General features: G+C 39.9%; 1 protein-coding gene across 1 annotated transcript in view; it reads left to right on the top strand.

Moving 5' to 3' along the window:
- The first annotated feature begins 223 nt into the window (after positions 1–223).
- The window catches only part of gltpa (glycolipid transfer protein a), a 30,200-nt gene continuing 10,211 nt past the window's right edge, over positions 224–20,212 (top strand). Inside the window, exons 1-3 of the mRNA XM_072587900.1 lie at positions 224–377; positions 16,882–16,940; positions 19,187–19,320. Coding sequence (XP_072444001.1) covers positions 275–377; positions 16,882–16,940; positions 19,187–19,320 — 296 coding nt within the window. The 5' untranslated portion in view covers positions 224–274. The remainder of the gene's footprint in view (positions 378–16,881; positions 16,941–19,186; positions 19,321–20,212) is intronic.

The raw sequence follows: 20,212 nt of genomic DNA, 5'->3' as shown, positions 1-20,212 counted from the left end.
TTTGTTAGTTGTATGACCAGGCCCTCCTGTTTGATTGGTTAATAACACCATAGCTACTAGTGATTGGTCTGTCTTTCCTACACCGTGATTGGATGGTGTATGTCGTTGAGCTGTACCTGATTGGTCGACCTGTCCCCCGGACCAGTTGCTATGACGCGGGTGGGTGTTACGCTGTTAGGGTCCGGGTTGCCCGCAGTCCGAGAGGGTTGTGCTGTTTCGTTCCGAGAGCGGTGCTAGTTTGTCTCCTCCTCGGGAGGTTTTGTGTCGGTTGGCCATGGCGATGTTAGCCGAGCATCAGTTCAAGCAGCTGCCGGCGGACAAGCAGATCGACACCCGGGCTTTCCTGGACAGCGTCTCTTACCTGCCGCCCTTTTTCGGTGAGTGGGGTGGGGAATCCGAGGTGAACCGGCTGGGCTCAGCTCACTGGGGGCAAGCCTCGAGGGGAGGGGAAGAAAGCAAAACCCTTTAAAGTGTTGAGCTGAGGGACTGGAAGATCCCCCAGATAAGATCGAAATTCTGTCCCCCCCCCCCCCGGTGGGTGTCAGGGTTTTCCTCCAGTTGTTACTCGCCTTTCCTCAGGATTATCTCTCCACGCTTCAGGCTCTCTGCCTTTATTCCTGATGAAGGGCTTTTGCCCGAATCGTCGATTTTACTGCCTCCTCCCAAATCCTCTACCTCTCGTTCCCCATTCCCTGCCTCCAAACAAATCCTGGAATATATCCAGACCCGCCCCCCCTCCCCCCCTCCCCACCTCCCCACCTCCCCATCAACACTACCATAATCCCTCCATTCCAGGATACCCCTCCCCCCCCCCCCCCCCCCATCCCAGGGCATTTTACCCCATTCCTCTTCTCCTTCACTCCCTGCCCACCACAAACCGTCCAATAAAAATTATTCGGTTGCGAATTTGCTGTGATTCTATTACCTCTCAGATATCTGGTCTGCATACCTCTTGGGTGAGGTACAATGCTGGAAGGTGACTGGTTATAATCAGTGTTGCAATCCAAATAGGATTCTGAACGCCTTCAAAGGAGCATTGGTGAGGGAAGAATAAGTTTTGTTTGTACTTGTTGGGAAGGAGGAGAAGAAAGAGGGAAGCCCATTTTGCACTGTATCAAAGTTAGCCTGTGCATTCACCTGTTGAGTGACTAGCAAAGGCTTTCAGGACAGTTGGGGTTGAACTTGCAAGATTTTGCTCTTTGTAAAGAAGGATACAAATATCTCCTGTTCTGGAGCTTGCTATCCCACTTGGGGTCCTGATTTGCACTTTGGAATGTCCTGCTTAGAGGTTGAGGCAACAGTTCAATTGGGGAGCCTTTTATACCATAACAAGTTGTTTGAATATCTTTATGCGTTACTCATTTTGGCTAAATATGTCATTCAGGATTTAGAATTGTCACTTCCAAATGACATACAGATATAAAGCCAAGAATTGCGGATACTGAAAAATCTGAAAGAAAAACAGAAATTATTGGCAGATCTCGTGGATGCTGTTTTTGTTTTGTGACACAGCAGATGCAACTGGAACTAAGCTGACAACTTGCGTTTATGTAGTCATTTTATCATGTGGTTTCAAAATACATTAGAAGTGCAGGGGTGATTATGTGATAACTAGGCCTAAACTAAAAACAAATAGCTGATTGTTTTTCATAATGTATGCATCCTTTGAACAAAATGTCAGGAAGCAGCACAGTGGCTAGCATCGCTACCTCACAGCGCTAGGGACCTGGTTCAATTCCACTCACTGGTGACTCTGTGGCATTTGCACATTCTCCCATGTCTGCATGGGTTTCCTCTGGGTGCTCTGGTTTCCTCCTGCAATCCAAAGGTGTGCAGGTTACGTGTTTTGGACATTGTAAATGCAAGGCTATAGGGATGGAACGTGTTTGGGTGTGACCTTTGGCAGATCAGTGTCGACTCAATGGGCCAAATGGTCTGCTTCCTTGCTGTAAGAATTCTATGATTCTATGAAGATGGTAGGATGGGGAGAAGAGTGACCAAAAGCTTGGTCAGAGACTGGTTTCAAGGAGGACATTAAGTTTTGAAACACAAGAGTTTGAGAGAATTGCAGAGTAAAGGGTCTTGCTGACTGAAGGCACAATCTCTGGTTAAAACAGCAAAGATGCAAAAGAGGCCTGAATAAAGAATGGAGTATTTGGTCAGAAAAGGCTTACAGTGCTGCAAGAACTTATAGATATTAGGATAGAAGATTGAAGCAAAATGGTAAGTTGAGCTCCTGGGAGATTATAAGCCAATTCATATGTTAGGGAGGGGTGATGAATAAGCAAAAATAGATGCTATCACTAGTGGGTAAAGATAGGGCTTAAGATTAGCTCATTGATACCATCGAGAAAGAACACTGGGCTTGGACTTGATGGGCTGAATGGCAGAAAGGTATTCTGATCACATCCAAAAAGGTAAGTGGTAAACTCCCCAGCAGCTATCCCATTGTGTTTGACAGAGAGAAGCAACGGATGCAGATATTGGGATCACTGTATTAAATAATGCCCTATGACTCTGGTTTTATCCTGGAACATTAACTGTTTGTTATTAAATATTATAATTCTAATCAGGCAATATGTTGTCTGCCTGACTTTTTAAAATTTATCACAAAATAATTTGTCTCACGATTTCAAATAAATAGCATTCTGCATGTTGTACCCTGTTGTGCTCAATCTCTCGTTTTTTCCATCACAGTGATCAGTCTGCTGTGAGTTTCTATTTAGGTGCACTCTTTAGCAAAAAAAATGCTTTCTGATGCTTCACTTGATAAATACAATGTGCTGTGAGGGATGGGGGTGGGGAGACACTATCACAAGAACCCAGGCTTTGTTTCTAACCTGTAGAATTTATTTCATGGCAGCAAAAGATAAGCTCATGAAGGCAATTGTCTGGTATGCTATTGTGTGCTGCATTGAAACACTGCCATCGATCTGAGAAGGGAAAATCGCCAAGAGTTTGAGTTCTTGTGGGCAAGCAAAAGAGATCACTAACTTTTCCTGACAAAAATGTTCGTGTCTAGAGGGGAGAAGTTTGGCTAAAAAGCCTTTCATGTTAAATAGTCTGCAGGTGTGCTTCCAAAACCCATGAGTAAAGTCTGCCCAAAGGGGATCAAGTTCTGAGACTGACACATCTGTGGAAATGTGCCTAAGAAAAATTTAATGATTTGCTAAGAGAAAATTGGTGGATGGGGGATGAGATTCACTATTTAATATACTTACCTGATATAACAAATATTTAAAAAAAGGCAGTGAGTTTCAGACAGAAACTCCATCTATAGCAGAGCTGATTTGTTAACCACTCAAGCTCAACTTTCTTAGCTTTTGCTGCCACCAAAATTGTTTGATTTGAATTACTGCTTGACAGCACTAGCTCATCCATTATCTTTTATTAATTATTCAAGGTGAATTGCAGCACTGTGACATTGCAGATTTCCCAATTGTTCAGTGTTGGGTGTACAATCCAGTCAACAAGAGTAAGGGGTGAATTTTAACAAATCTTGACGGCATATTAAGAATTTATTTTTGGTTAAGTTTCAATTTGTTAATGATGACATTGGACCTGTTATGAGAGGTATTTCAAGCGAGGAGTAAAAGTTGCCACCCTTGCTGGGAAGTGTGTGCATATCCATATTTTTGAGAACAGAATTGTAATGGAATGCACTTGTTAGGGACTAGCATATCAGTGCTCAGTATTGTCTCAAAAATGCTACATGGTGAAAATGCTACAGGATAGCCAGCATTTGTAAGTTGTAAAAATGTGGCTCCAGGATGTGAAATGATAGGATCTTTGCAAGTTGAGAATGAGCTCTTCTGGAATTTTGACCAGCACCCAATTTCAAAATGAAGTTTAGATGTGCAAACCGATAGCAACGTTGAGACAAAGGTCACTAGTGCTTTTGAACATTATGCAATGTTTTGGTTTTGTGCCTTTTTTTCCTCAAGTTATCACTTCCCTTTTATGCATTTAAACTACATGACACATTTGACAATAGAAGTAAGTGTATAATTAGAAAGTAATTGCATAGATACATTTTGCAACTTATTTACTGGTAGGTAAGTAAAGGTTTGTCTGAACTGTTTCCACACCCCCATTGCTTTACCTTTAGAAACAAGTTCGCTGTGCCCTCCTCCCTCAATTACTGTTACCTCATTTGGGATATGAGACTAATGCATGTAGTTTCACAGGTCACAACCAAAACCTAACCATTCTTCATGAATGAGCTAAGTGATATGAGTAGCATCAGAGATGGGTTAGATGTTTTTTTCGACCTCAATCCTTTATCGCTTTGACTTTTTGAAACGATCAAAATAATAATGTCATCTATAATTTAGAAAAATTCTTATCATGTAAGTAATGGATGAGATCTAAGCTCTGCACCTTTGTTACATTCAGTTGTCAATTGTGATGGATAATTAAACAACTGACTGGAGGAGGAGTCTCTACAAATGTTCCCATCCTCTCTGATGGAAGAGCCCAAAACATCAGTGCAAAAGATAAGGCTGTATTATTCGCAGCAAACTTCAGCCAAAAGTGCTGAGTAAGTGATTCAGCTTGACTTCTTCCAGTTGTTTACAGCATCATAGATACCAATATCTAACCAATCTGATTCATTCCATATCATTTCAAGAAATAGTTGGAGGCACTGAGTACTGCAAAGGCTGTGAGCCTAATTCAGCAATAGTACTGAAGACTTGTTGCTGCTCCCCTAGCCAAGTTCCTCTAGTACAGTTACAACATTGGCATCTACCCAACAATGTGGAAAAATTTGCTCAGATGTATTCTGTATACAAAAAGCAGGACAACTCCAACCCAGCCAACTACTGGCCCATCAGCCTATTCTTAATCATCAATAAGGTGATGGAAGGTGTAATCAGTAGTGTTATCAAGTATTACCTGCTCAGTGTGGATTCTGCCAGGGTTACTTAGCTCCCGACCTTATTACAGCTTTGATTAAAATGTGGACAAAAGAGCCGAATTCCAAAGGTGAAATGAGTGACTACCTTGAGTAACTCACCTCCTGACTGCCCAAAGCCCATTCATCATCTGCAAGGATCGATGCTGGGTCCACTACTTTTCATCATTTTATATAAATGATTTGGATGTGAGCCTAAGAGGTATAGTTAGTAAGTTTGCAGTTGACACCAAAATTGGAGGTGTAGTGGACAGCAAAGAAGGTTATCTCAGATTACAACGGGATCTTGATCAGATGGGCCAATGGGCCGAGAAGTGGCAGATGGAGTTTAATTTTTAGATAAATGTGAGGTGCCGCATTTTGGGAAAGCAAATCTAAGCAGGACTTATGCACTTTAATCGTAAGGTCCTAGGGATTGTTGCTGAACAAAGAGACCTTGGAGTGCAGATTCATGGCTCCTTGAAAGTAGAGTCACAGGTAGATAGGATAGTGAAGAAGGCGTTTGGTATGCTTTCCTTTATTGGTCAGAGTATTGAGTACAGGAGTTGGACTGTACAAAATATTGGTTTAGGCCACTGTTGGAATATTGCGTGCAATTCTGGTCTCCTTCCTAACGGAAAGCTGTTGTGAAACTTGAAAGGGTTCAGAAAAGATTTACAAGGATGTTGCTAAGGTAGGAGGATTTGAGCTACAGGGAGAGGTTGAATAGGCTAGGGCTGTATTCCCTGGAGTGTCTGAGGCTGAGGGGTGACCTTATAGAGGTTTATAAAATCATGAGGGGCATGGATAGGCTAACAGGCAAAGTCTTTTCCCTGGGATGGGGGAGTCCAGAACTAGAGGGCATAGGTTTAGGGTGAGAGGGGAAATATATAAAAGAGACCTACGGGGCAACTTTTTCACAGAGAGGATGGTGTGTGTGTAGAATAGGCTGCCAGAAGGAGTGGTGGAGGCTGGTACGATTGCAACATTTAAAGGGCATCTGGAAGGGTATATGAATAGGAAGAGTTTGGAGGGATATGGGCCAGGTGCTGGCAGGTGGGTCTAGATTAGGTTGGGATATCTGATAGGCATGGACGAGTTGGACTGAAGGTTCTGTTTCCGTGCTGTACGTTTCTATGACTCTATGATAAGTTAGGAGTGTGATAGAATATTCCCTGCTTGCCTGGATGTGTGTAGTTCCAACAACATTCAAGAAGCTTGACACTGTCGAGGTCAAAGCAGCCTGCTTGATTGGCACCACATTCACAAACATCCACATGCTCAGCAAAAGTAGTGTGTATGATCTACAAGACACACTGCAGCCATTCACCAAAAATCCATAGACAGCACTTTCCAAATCCATGGCCATTTCCATCGAGATGCAACCACCTGTAAGTTACACATGCCACTCAACTGGAAATGTATGAATGTTCCCTCACTGTCATTTGGTCCAAATCCTGGAATTCCCTCTTTAAGAACATTGTCGTTCAGTCTACAACACATGGACTGCAGCGATTCAAGATGGAAACTTGCCACTATCTTCTCAAGGGCAACTCGGGACAGGCAATAGCTGCTGACCAGCCAGTGACGTTCACGTCCCATGAATGAATAAAAAAAAACGACTCCGATATTTTACTTCACACATACAACAAAGATGATACCAGTAATCACCAGACATTTTGTAAGAGCATCTCAAATGACATCAAGACAAAGATGAATGTTTTCACAGTTATACAGAATGAGTTTTAATTTTTCTCAAGGGCTGTGCCACACAGTTTGCATCTATTTCACTTTACACCTTCCATGTTGTACAATTATTTGGACATTAAGAAATGTGTTTTGTGTGAGAACTATTATATGTTGGAAACTGGTTAGACTTATTCCTGATGAAGGGCTTTTGCCTGAAACGTCGATTTCGCTGCTCGTTGGATGCTGCCGGAACTGCTGTGCTCTTCCAGCACCACTAATCCAGTATTTGGTTTTCAGCATCTGCAGTCATTGTTTTTACCTTGTCAGCATCTACAGTACAATGTTTTATCCCTTAGGTCGTCAACAACAAATGCATGCACTACTTTAGGAGTATCCTTTTGGATGTCTAGATTAACCGATGACTTACAGCATTTGTTTCTGAAGCATAAAGCTCTGTAGGACCGGTAACCAACAACAGGTGCTCTAGTGGTCAGTGAAATTGCTGCAACCCATTCTTTCACAGCTGTGGATTTGATATAAGGAAGGAGTGCATTCCTTGAACAACTTTGACAAAATGCTGAATATTTGTATACACAGGCACCAGCTGTGGAGGAAAATACAAGTATTGGCTCTTAGATGAACTGAACAGCTCATTCAGTCTTACTCGCTCTCTTCATTGCCATGCAAATCACTTCTTTTCAAATATACACAGATAATTTGATTTTAGGGTTGGAAATGAGCAACAGCAGCCAGCTCCATTGAGCTTATTCCAAGCTGGTGGATAGGACCTAGCCAGAAATAGAGTAGAAAAGTCTCCCTGGAACAGGGCACAGGTGGTACGATGAGACCATTTATATGAATAATTTAAAATTCTAATAAAGTCAGGGCAATTCACTTCTGACTTCACTGTCTGCAGTTGTCCAAGTAAACGGAAGTTGTTTTATGGATTTGACCTTCCATTAGCAAAGGCCAGACTCTTTGAATTAACTACATTACGGTGAGACAATTTTTAAAATTCAACAACCCATACGAATTTACTCTTCAAAAAACTAAAGGTTTCCCCTCAAATACTAATGCGAACCATGAAACTAACAATTTTCTTATCTGCAACCTGGGTCTATCCTGCCTAAACCAACTGCTGAAGTGACATTTTGCTCCACTAATCAATTCTAATGCTCGGATTCTAATTAAATTGAGTGCAGGGTATTTTTCTGCTATTTGGTGAATTCAAAAAAAAAGCAGCTCAAATTATTTTCTTCTGGGTTAATGACAACCGAAACAACAGCAGAGATACTTTGTGAAGCACTGGTACAGAAATTATCTTCCTGATACATATGAAATGGTTTCTGTTATAGTATCATGGTTAGCTCCTGAATGCGGTTCTACGCTGACGCCAACTTCCCTCAATCCAACATCAAGAGGTCCTTTCTTCACTCCATGCTTCCCACTGATGTGTCTTTGCAGCGTGCAGACATCGATGAGTGAGACAGTGGTTTTCTGAAGTAATCCCTCAATCCTGGTGGAGGGCTTTTGCCTTAAACGTTGATTCTCCTGCTCCTCGGTTGCTGCCTGACCAGCTGTGCTTTTCCAGCACCCCACACTCAATTCTGAAATAATCCACTGACTACCTAGTTTGGAAAGGAATTGATGAACTATGGTGTAGCATTCGTGCTTCTGGTGCAGCTGTTCATTTGACTTCCTAATCCTTAGTCATCTGCTTTACAGTTTACATTTCTCCAAAGATATGCAAGTCCTGTGTCTCCTCCAATGCCAAATTCAAGCCACCCAACAACAGCCTTCATCTTTCGCCTTGGGTCCCTTCGACAACACTAAACTGCAGTTTAGTTTGCCAAACGGGGAGGTACAATGAGTGGAAGATGTAATGGCTGCAAAAAAAAGTTAATCTTTTTTAAAAATGAAAAAGTGGAGAGTGAGCCTTGCATTTACATTGGTCCCTTGCTGTCAGCATTAAACCTGGGTTCTGATATACCAATGCCATTTTGTAGCCTTCAATTTTTGATATTTATACAAGTTGGGATTTGGGTTTTGGCAGAATGACATTTGTTTGAAAATTTAAATTTCTTATGTATGCCTGTAACTATTGTGGGTAAATGAGTCAGCATGCACTGAAGTACTATTGACTACAGAGTCCAGTTTATTTCTGTTAAATTTGTCAATACTTGTTCCAGAATTCAGGCCACAAAAACACTTTTATCTGGTTGCTGTCACTTGCAGTTGTACCCAGGTGGGGCTAATCTGTGTTTTTTTTTTGTGCACTGACTTTGGTTGTTTTGTGCTTTGGAATGTTGGATCTTTCTTTCCCATTCACTCTTTTTGAATCCCATTGATGACCTCTTTTGTACATTTTGGTTCTTCATGTTTACTTAATCAGTGGCAAAAGGTACATTTCTTCTTAAGTAAAACAAAATGGCCGATGCTGGAGATCCGAATTAAAAACAGAACTTGCTCAAGAATCTCAGCAGGTCTGACAGTATCTGTGAGAAGGTAGCGTTCATACTTTTGAGTCTGGTGACTCTGCATCAGAATAGTTTTCTTTTGTCTAAAGTGCATTAACTTCCTACACTTCTGCCATCTTCAACTCCTCCCATTTCTCCAAAGATATGCAAGTCCTGGGTCTCCTCCAGTGCCAAATTCAAGCGACCCAACAACAGTCTTCATCTTCTGCCTTGGGTCCCTTCGACCACACAGCATAGACTTCGCCAGTATCCAAATCTCTGTTCCTCCCTTCATTGTTCCTGATCCAACTCTCCAACTCGGCATTGCCTTCTTGACCTGTCCTACCAGTCCATCTTCCTTCCCACCTATCCACTCCATCCTCCCCACTGACCTATCACAATTACTCCCAACCTGCATCCACCTATCGTCTTCGCAGCCATCTTCGTCCCTCTCCAGCCCCACCCCATCCCCATATTTATCTGTCAGCCCCTTCCACCCCGACATTCCTAATGGAGTGCTTATGCCCAAAACGTTGACTCTACTGCTCCTCAAATGCTGCCTGACCACCTGTGCTTTTCCAGTGCCACACTTTTCGACTCTTGACTCTCCAGCATCTGCAGTCCTTACTTTCTCCCAGCGATGTGGATAAGTTCCCATAATGTATTCTGGGTTTTGCCTAGCCACCCCCCCTTCCTAATTTCTACTTTCATTTTTCTTGGATTTTATGTGCTATCTGGTTTCCATTTAATGGCTAACTTTGTGTGGCTTAATAGTAAGCATCAATCTATCCTTTGCACAGTTCATGTTTCACACTTGCTTCACAATTAAGGAGGGGAGCTAGTCAATAATGATTAAAAATCACAGCCTGAAATTTCAAAGTTTATTTCTAAGCACAAGAGTCCTGAATCTGTTTGGAGTGCTGAGCACATTGACCCAGTGCCTGGAGATAATCCTTCCTGAGGATTGTATAATTCAGTAGATGTACTTTTTATTTCTTGTTGTCTCTGGAGACACTGGAAAACTTTAAGTGACTTTGGAAAATTGGACCTGATGGCATATTAAATCAATTAACAGATGCTACAATATCAGTTTATTGATTTGTGACATTTATTATCATGGAAATCTGTGATGTATTTGTGGTAATATGACAGTAACATTCAGAGCTTGTTTAAAAACCAGAAATAAAGTCTTTCCATTGGCAAAATGCAGTTGTAGGATATGCATTTAGTGGATTAGTGTAGGATAGAAAACTTAAAGGGATGTTTAACTTACTGAATTACCCTGCACAGTTGTCCCTCACTCAAGTCTTTTATTGTTTAATTGTTCTAATGCTCTGAAGCTGCCTGTTGTTTCCCCTGTAACTGAATGTAAGCTGAGCTTCTAGATTTGATCACTGGCCTATATCATATAGAGCATTATAGTGCGGAATTCCTGCAATTGACTCGGCTACAGGAAAGATATTATTACATTGGAGAGGGTTCCAAAAAGATTTACCAGAATGTTGCCAGGAAAGAGGGTTTGAGTTATGAGGAGAGGTTGGGATTCTTTTTCACTGGAGTGTAGAAGTTTGAGGGGTGACCTTATCGAGGTTTGTAAAATCATGAGGGACAAAGATAAGGTGAATAGCAAAATTTTTTTTCCTAGGATGGGAAACTAAGGGGTGATAGGGGAAAGATTTAAAAAGGACCTGATGGGCAACTTCACACAATGGTTCGTATGTGAAATGAACTGCCACAAGAATTGGTAGATACAGGTACAGTTACAGCATTTAAAAGACACTTGCATAGGTAAACAAATAGGAAAGGTTCAGAGGGATATGGGCCAAATGCAGGCAAATTGGACTCGTTTGGTTTGGGAAACCTGGTCAGCATGGACAATTTGGCCTGAAGGGTGTATTTTCATGTTGTATGACTGTGACTCTATGCTGTCATAAGTTTTTGACTGGGAGGTAGCACCTGGAAAGAGCCCACCCACACGGCAACCTTTGTGGAGAATGCATGTTAAAAGCCATTAGGTAAGACCAAAGTTGAACTTGGCCTATTGTAGCTTATTGGCCAGATGACTGAACTTGCAACTGCAAAGATACCAGAGAGGACCTGTGAAGTGATTCAGCAATGTAAGTCATGTCTATCAGAGGAGGAGAGAAACAAACAAAAAATTAACAGGTTGCAAAACATGACACTTTTTAATATGAGGAACAATTGATAGGTAAGGTACTTCCAGCCGAACGTGTTAATTATTTTTGGTTAGTTAGTTGTACCTTTCTTCACCCTTGCGTACAAAATGTATAAACAAAAGTGTGAGAAATGGATGTATAGTAGTACAGTTTGCTGCTTCTGCCTACCTTGTTTGAATAGCATACCAGGAGTTTAAAAAAATTAGATGTAAATGTATGAATTATACGGTGATGAACTGAACTGTTTGGTTGCTGAACACTTTAAAAAACCCCAAATCACAATGTTGAGTCAATGTATGTTTTGGCACAAGATGTTTCTGGTTATTTATTACATCAGATTTGTTGACAACTATTGATATACTTCCAGCATATGATATAAAGCTTTCCATCTCAATCAATTAATTATCATTTGCAGAATCTTCCAGTACTGAGACCTGTGAATCTATAAAGAATAACCAGACAGACTTTTCCATGTCACTCGGGCTGGGATTACACTCTCTTGACTTTCTAGTAACACGAGACCTCTATTCATACAATGCACTGTTGTATTTTATTGGTCAGCAGCTACAATGTACTTTAAAAGGAGAATCAGCCTTTTGTTGTTTAAATAAAGACCGCATTATTAACTGCTCTTTTTTTTTGTTCTTTTCATTTTTAAACTTGAATCTTCAGGAATTTTATTATAGCTTTCCATAACCAGGCTGTTACTGGTTGGAGAGAAAGGAATGGGATTTTTTTTCATGGGTTTCAACATCAGCTGATGCAAAACTATGTTCTGCCCACTATAATGGAAAAATACTTAGAAATGATTGGCCAAAGTGAAATGTGTGGTGTGTTAACTTTCAAAACAAAAGTACAATTGTTTGAATAGTAACCATAGTAATAATTAAGCTGCACCAATTGCAGAAGTTACAAGTTCAATTTTCATAGTCTGCACTAAGATTTTAGGTAGTAATGGAATGCTACAGCCTCGGATAGTGCTGTGAAAATAAGGTCCAGATTCTAACTCTTGAGGGCCCTCAAAAGGTAGAGTTGATTTTCATTAATGAACTATAGTTTCTAGGCATCTATAGGTGCTTCAATCAGTTTTGAAATCTATACCAGACTGCTTATAGAACAATAGAATGAGGCACTTAGGCCCTCGCCAAGGCCTCCTTTCCTGAACGTGCTAGTCTCTCTCTCACATTTTTTTTTGCTTAGCATGCAAGATCTTCAGTGGCACTACTAAATCAAATATTTTTCTTTCTTCTTTTCTCTTTTCCTGAATCTGTTATGTAACCGTATAGAATACTCATTTTGCTGAAGCTTTTTGTGTTCCACTCAGGATAATTTGTAAAAGGTAATGTAAAAGGCAACCAACAATTATGCTGTATTAGAGAAGTGCGCTAACTGGTAGGCAAGTAGATATTGCACCAGTTATATGAAGCTTGACAGTTAACTGCCAACTTTGTATATATATAAAGCAAAGCAGGTTGATTTCTCAAGGCAATGCCTTGACCAAAGTCAAAGAACTAGCGAATGATTAAAACAGAAAAATGTGTGTATATCCTTCTCTGTCTGCATAGGATTGAGTCAGTAGAGGATCCGTTAACATGTGTAAGGAAATTCGTCCATGCAGCTACAAACAAATGTGTCATGTATGTATTGGAAATAGGAGGTTAGGTGTCAATCTATTGAAGACATGTTTCTCATGGAATCCAACAAAGATTTTTGCCAATGATGCAACTGGCAACAGTCCACTGGTGGTGCCATCTATTTAGGTATATCTGTATCTTCATATGTGAATCTGTACTCATTGGGAACCCAGGAACATGCACAGTTATATTGAGTTTTAACAAGACTTTGGAGGAAGTGGTGTGGAAGATATTATTGTAATGTTTTAGGAAGCTGAGATATTTTATAGGCCGGTGTAAAAATTCACAATTGAATAGAATGTACTGGAGCTTTCAAAACTTGAAACCAACACAAAAGGCCAAGCCCAAGCTCAAATCTATCAATAGTTAGTTGAATCAAAGCCCAGATAAGATGTTGGGATTGGTTTTTAAAATTTTACATATTTATAGTTCTGAACTATTTGTATTTCTCCACTGTATATAAAGGTGATGATACCACTAGCTAGCTTTTTTTAAACCTTTTTTTAATAAGAGACTTTGATCAGTGGCATTCAGCTATATCTACTGTTGTTTGACATTTTATATAAACGATTTGGATAAGAATTTAGGAAGCACGGTTAGTTAGTTTGCAGATGACACTGAGTGGTGGTTTAGTGGACAGTTAAGAAGATTATCTAAGATTACAAAGAGGCCTAGGTCTCCGTTTAGAGATAGGTTTGTTTGAAATTATGGTGTTGAAGGCAGATCAGTGGTCAATAACTAGGAACCTGACATTAGTGTCCTCGTTATCCAGATGTCCCGCAGTGATTGTAGTGATCGGGAGATGGTGTCTTCTGTGGACTTGTTGCACTGACCAGGAATTTGGTAGGCCTGAGTTGGTGTGAGCCATGGCTAACCCTCTCACTACTTTGTGATCAGGTGGTAGTCATTTAGGCACACTGCATGATTTTTCTTTGGCACTGGATGATGATGGTCTTTTTGGAGCAGGTGGGAATTTCCGATTTGTAGCAAGGAGATGTTAAAGATGTCTGCAAATACACCTGCCAGCTGGTCCACACAGGATCTGAGTGCATGGTCAAGGACTCCATCCAGGTCTGTTACTTTCCGTGGTTTCACTCTTAAGAAGGCTGATCGAACATCTGCAGTGCTGACTGTGGGTATAAGTGCATCTGAGGCAGTTGGGATAGGTGACATTATTTCATTGACCATCTGCTCAAAGCGAGCTGAGAATGCATTGAGCTTGACGTGTAGGGATGTATAGCTGCCCATGATTCTATTCGACTTTGCTTTGTAGCTCATTATGTCATGTAAGCCTTGTCACAAATGATGGGTGTCCTGTATGGTTGGTCTGGATCACAAACTTAGTTTTGTTTTGCCTCTGTGTCTCTGGCCTTACGAAGATTAAAACTAGACTTCCAGTATATGCCAGTGTTGCCGGACTAAGGGACTGAATCTCCCAGTTCATCCGTGGCTTCTGGTTGAGGAACATTCGATTAACTTCTTTGGCACGCAGTCTTCTGCACGCTGATGAAATCTGTGACACTGTTGGTATGCTCATTTAGCTTGGCCACTGAGTTCTTGAATATGTACCAGACCACAGACTCTCAGCAGTTCCATAGAAGCCCTTCCTCAGACCAACATCACTCTACTTTCTGTATTGAGTCATCATACTTCAATTTTTGCTTGAAAGCTGGGAGGAAGAGCACAGAGTTGTGATTGGATTTTCCAAAATGCGGAAGGGGAATGGAGCAGTAGGCATCTTTGGTCGTATTGCAATGTTCAAAGATGTTTGGACCTGTGATGGGACAGGAGATATGTTAATGGTATTTTGATAGCATGTTCTTGATGTTGGTCTGGTTGAAGTCACCAGCTACAATGAACAAGGCCTTTTGAGTATTGTGTCTCAAGACTGTTAGCGGTGTTGTATATTTTGTGAAGTACATTTACTTTTGCATGTGGTGGGATGTAGACCGCTGTCAGGATAAGGGGTGAACTCACATGGCAGGTCGGAAGGATAGCAGTTTTACAGTAAGATATTCTTACTATAAGATTTCTTAGTGGATAAATAAGAGAGGACAAATTTGCATTTGAGTCTACCCATGATTATCAGCCATGATTGAATGGTGGAGCAGGCTTGATGGGCTGAATAGCCTAACTTCAGCTCCTATGTCTAATGGTCTTACACAAGCTGGTTCCACTGTGATCAACCATAGAGGACAAAGTTGAGAAGGTGATAGTGTCAAAAGTTATTAAAGGTCAAAGAGGTTAGTGAGGATGAGATGGAGGAGAGACTGGCTCAAGCATGATTTTAAAGAACTCATTGGAAAGGAGGGGACGTCACCCCATGTGGATGTTTTCAATCTTAATAAAACCATTGCTCCTTGAGATAAGGTATGATTTTGTTTGTGGTGATGAAGTTGGGGAAATATTAACACATACCTAACAATGGTCAGCTAGTCCAGCACGTTGCAGGGGCTGCAAGGTTCTTTGAACTGGGCTGCTCCACACTATACATTCTAACTTGTCCGATTTCAATATTAGATTATCATCTTCATGTCCCAAGGGTAGTTTTCCATGCAGAGCTCTACTTATAATTGTTGTTAGCTTGTGAACATAAAAGACTTCATTACAATTTTTGTACGATCTCCAGAAAATGAATTATTCAGTTCTGGAAACACAACCCTGCCAACTTGGGCCTGAAGAACTATTAGCTTCAATTATTGATGCTTTCCATTCACTGACTGACTGAGTTTTTATTCCATTTTTACATATTTTTCTTTATTTATAATGCAATTAGTAACAAACCATAAGACCATATGTTGACTTAAAAATGACTGCAATATGCATTAATTTCCTTTTTATTTGGTGGATTTTCTCCTGAAAGTAAAACAGTTTAGATCCCTACATCATTAACCTAACTCATAAATTTTAATCTTGATAGCTCACTTAGAAAATGCACTGATCATTGTTGATAAGTGCACTATCCATCAAAAAAAAACATACTGTTATTCATCACTGGGCATTCAAATCTACAAAGTCCCATGTTTGACTTTTCCTATTCTGGGTTATTTCTAAGTAGAGTAGTGGTGCTGACAAAACACTTGCAATGTTTTTGATTATTTTCTAGTCCTGATTTGATGAAGTTAACTGCTTTTCAATTTTTTATGAGAGAGCTATGTACCGGAATATAGAGTATAATCTCAACCATAGAGTCCTGAAGAAGAAAAGGAATTTGACTTATTTGGTTACTGTAAACCAGTGGCCCTGTATGTTGTGATTGGGTGGTACGCTGGGGACGAGTAGCATCTGTTGAATGCTACCCCTTCCATTCTCAGGGGATGAGGGAAATCATGTAGAGCAAAATAATGTTTACTCTAAATTTAAAACAGAATATCTCCACCTGTACTTCAGTATTTTAGAAAATGTGGTGAGGATCTAGTGGCCATATGCATTAGCCATCAACACAGAGATGATCTTGATATTGTTGAATATTATTCATTTTGTATCCTCTCATTGGGTAAGTATACATCTTGACAATCTAAACTAGTACATGTAAACATCTGCAATAGTGCCTGACTAGAGCATGGTGCAAATGATCTGTATTCATTCTCTCCCCAAAGCCCACTCATTAGAACACTCATTGTGCACTCTTAGCAAAGATTCTCATGTGAGTATGAGTATCATCCCTCCAAGTGGAGTGTAAACACTGACACAGGTGATCAGTATTGTAAATACTGCAGAATTCTGTCAAAGCTGAGTTGTCTAATGGAGTGCAGCAGTATGGTAAAAATGGCTTCAGCTCGATACTTTTTTACTACATTCAGGTTGTGTGTATTTTAAGTCTTAAAATGTTAATGCACATATTATAAATTCTAGTATTTTAAGTGTAGCTCAAATTTTTTAAGCTGTTGAGGAATATCTCAATCAAAAGATTCAGTTGTTTCAAATGGACAAACTTTTTGCATTAGTTCCCTGTATTCACAGACAGATACTAAACTGCATAATGTTCAATCAAAGTGCACTTCCCTAAAAATGCATTTATTTATTTATAGATTGCCTTGGGTCAACAGTGTTTTCACCAATCAAAGCAGATGTGACTGGTAACATCACTGTAAGTAGTCTGGACTGTTGTAAGTAGTGATATGTCGATTGCTCATTTTTATAGCTGGCTTAATTGAGAATATTGCAGTATAAATAGGATGTACAATTAATCTCAACACCTCATTATCCGTGATAGTTCCTATTTCTGATTGTTGACTAAGAACCATTGCTGCCAGTTCACTTGTAGTGATCTCCCCAGTGATAGCTTGCTCATGTTCATGTGTGACAGACACCCTGCCATTGAGGCGATGGCAGGCTGCCCATTCTCACAGAAGCATATTCCATTAAGAGCGTACACCTTCAGGAAAGACTATAGTATTCTGATAAGGGAGATTTAACAATAAGACTGACTGCAGTTTGCCGGTAAAATGTACTATCCAGATCGTTCTGGCATAACTCATGTTTCGTCAATGCAAATTGGCTATAACATTGAATTATGGATGCTGTTTGGATAACGTGAACTTTCTACTGAATGGATATAGCTGTTTTCTATAGCATGATTTTTTTTATAGCAAGAGGTTGCAGAGGAATATACCAGAACATTCTGTAAATTGTTTGGCTACAATAAACTGTGTACCGAGTAACATATTGTCTTCTCCTTTCATTCAGTTGTATTGTCATTGATTCAGATTATCTCTTTTTTCTTAAAATAAATTGTTGCTTAATTCTCAAGATCGCATTTACTTGATCAAATAATTCTACCAACTAAGCTAAATAGTAATGTTGAAAATTAGTTATAATTTGAATTAAGTCATTGTGTAAAATGCTTTATTCCATTTTTAAAAAAAATAAAGTCCCAGTAGGAGGTTCCACTTAATTGAGTTATAGCATACATACTTCTAAACTAAGAGTCTGCATTTGAGTCCAGTTCTACGACTTACTTCTATGCATTATCGAAGTTGGTACTCTCTACAGCCCTGGAGGAACACTGTGATATTGTAAGTGAAGGGTGAAGCCATCCAGGTTGTTGAGATTGTTAAAAGGGGAGAAAGGGGAAAAAAGAGCCAATATTTATTGGGAATGTTTCATGAACTCACTGTCCTGAAGTGTTTTATAGTGAATGATAAATGTTTAAACTGGTTACCACTGGAAGCTGATAGCCTGCCTGATGTAGATTTTTGAAGTTGAAAATTGGCAAAACCTATTAGTTGCTTATTATTAATTGCAAGACAGCACCATTACACATCTTTGGTGTCTTGTGAATTGAGAGAGTGTGAGGAAACTAAACTGGAAACCATGGATTAACCACGTGCATTCTGAAAGGCAGAGCAGGCTTGAGGGGTATATGGTTGTCTCGTTTGTTATTTTATGTGCACACATGGCCTTGGTTTAATACCTAACCTGAAAGATATCTGTTTCAATAATGCATGACTCCCCAAGAATTAGACTGAAATGTTAACATAGACTATGGTGCAGTTCTAATGCAGAGCCTGAATCCATAATGTTCTGAATCAGTGGTAGGAGGTTTGGATTATGAAGGAATAGAAGAAATTTTAGCTAGTTAAATCTGAAATGCAAAGGAATAGTGTTTCTTTGCTTGTTTGCTAAATGTTGATTGCATTTATAACTTTTCTTAACAGTAAAAAAACATATATTTATGTTGTTGTTCAGTAGTCCAGATCTCTAGTATTGCTGGGGAAAAAAATGATTTTGTTTATGTTATTTGCTTTGCATTCAAGACAACTTGCAAGGAAAATCAAAGTAGCATTTTTGTATGTGTGCACTGATTTGGTTAGCAATGGACTCCGATAGAGACATTGCCATGGAGAATACACCAATTAGATGATGATTGCCAGTTAACCGCCAGATAGATCTCAAATTTTAACCCAGGTAAGTTTATGATGATCAGTCAAGGTATTGCCCTGAGAAGTAAACCAAAGAATGGCTGTCACTATTCGGTTGAAACAGGTATATTGTGTGTACATGTTCTTTCTGTCTACAAAGAACGGGGTTCTGAATGTTAATATATAGGTAGTTTCCAGTATGATATAAATCTGCCACATCACAAATCTGACTGACTATCCTAAATTACTTATCAGTGTTATTTATGGTTCAAATGGCACCCCTTTTCACAATCTCATGTTTCAATCTATTTTGCATTTTATAGTGATCTATGCAGAAAAGCTCCAATGATTAAAGAAGTAATTTTTAACTAAAACCTTTCATTCCAAAGGAAATTATGGCTAACTAAAGGATTGAATTTTGTTTCTCCTAATAAGAATAATTGTATGTGCAACATTTGTCTTTTTTGAACAGAAAATCAAGAATGTGTATGAAACAAATCCCACAAAATTCAAAACATTGCAACTAATTCTGGAAGGAGAGAAGGAACAATATGGCACTGAATGGCCAAATGTTGGAGCTACATTGGCGCTGATGTGGTTAAAAAGGTAAATTTTTAGTTTCTTTCTTAGTGTTATCTCTGCAATTTTGCTGCTGTCCTCCAAGTGGCTGTTCTATGTATGTCAGCTTGAGCTGTAAAGCTGTTCAGTTGTGGAGTGCGTCATATTCTATATTTTAGAAATTCATGGACTTTTTGAAGCAAGCCTGGGAGTGGAGTTCTTGCCTGACCTTCAACTAGTTTATTGGAGTTGGGTTTCTTTCTTTTGAAAAAATATCATGTGCAAGGTTTAAAGGAGAACCAGTTGATATACTGTACTTAGATTTCTAGTGGCATTTGATGAGGTGCTGCATAAAATCTTTTTGCAGAAAAGGTTCATGGTATGGGGGGGAAACATATTAGTATGGTTAGAAAATTGCTATCTAACAAAATACGGTAGGCATCTGGGTATTTGTTTTCTTAATGACACGATGTTTTGAGTGATGCTGAAGCCTCAACCCTTTATAATGAAAGGGCACAAGATATGATGGTAAATTTGCTGATGCCACAAAGATGAGTCAGAAGGTAAGTTGTGCAGAAGACATGAGGAAACAAAGGGATTTGGTAGGTTGAGGTGGACAAAGATCTGGCAAGTGGTGTATATCCCTCCAAACCCTTCCTATTCATATACCCATCCAAATGCCTTCTAAATGTTGCAATTGTACCAGCCTCCACCACTTCCTCTGGCAGCTCATCCCACACACCCTCTGTGTGAAAATGTTATCCCTTAGGTCTCTCTTATATTTTATCCCTCTCACCCTAAACCTATGCCCTCTAGTTCTAGACGCCCCATGCCAGGAGAAAGAGATTGTCTGTCTATTTATCCTATCCATGCCCCTCATGATTTTATAAATCTCTATCAGGTCACCCCTCCGCTTCCGTGCTCCAGGAAAAACAGCCCC

Source organism: Chiloscyllium punctatum, chromosome 17 (genome assembly GCF_047496795.1).
Source record: "Chiloscyllium punctatum isolate Juve2018m chromosome 17, sChiPun1.3, whole genome shotgun sequence".
Taxonomy (NCBI): domain Eukaryota; kingdom Metazoa; phylum Chordata; class Chondrichthyes; order Orectolobiformes; family Hemiscylliidae; genus Chiloscyllium; species Chiloscyllium punctatum.
Note: the sequence above shows the minus strand (reverse complement) of the source record. Positions and strands in the feature narration are given on the sequence as shown.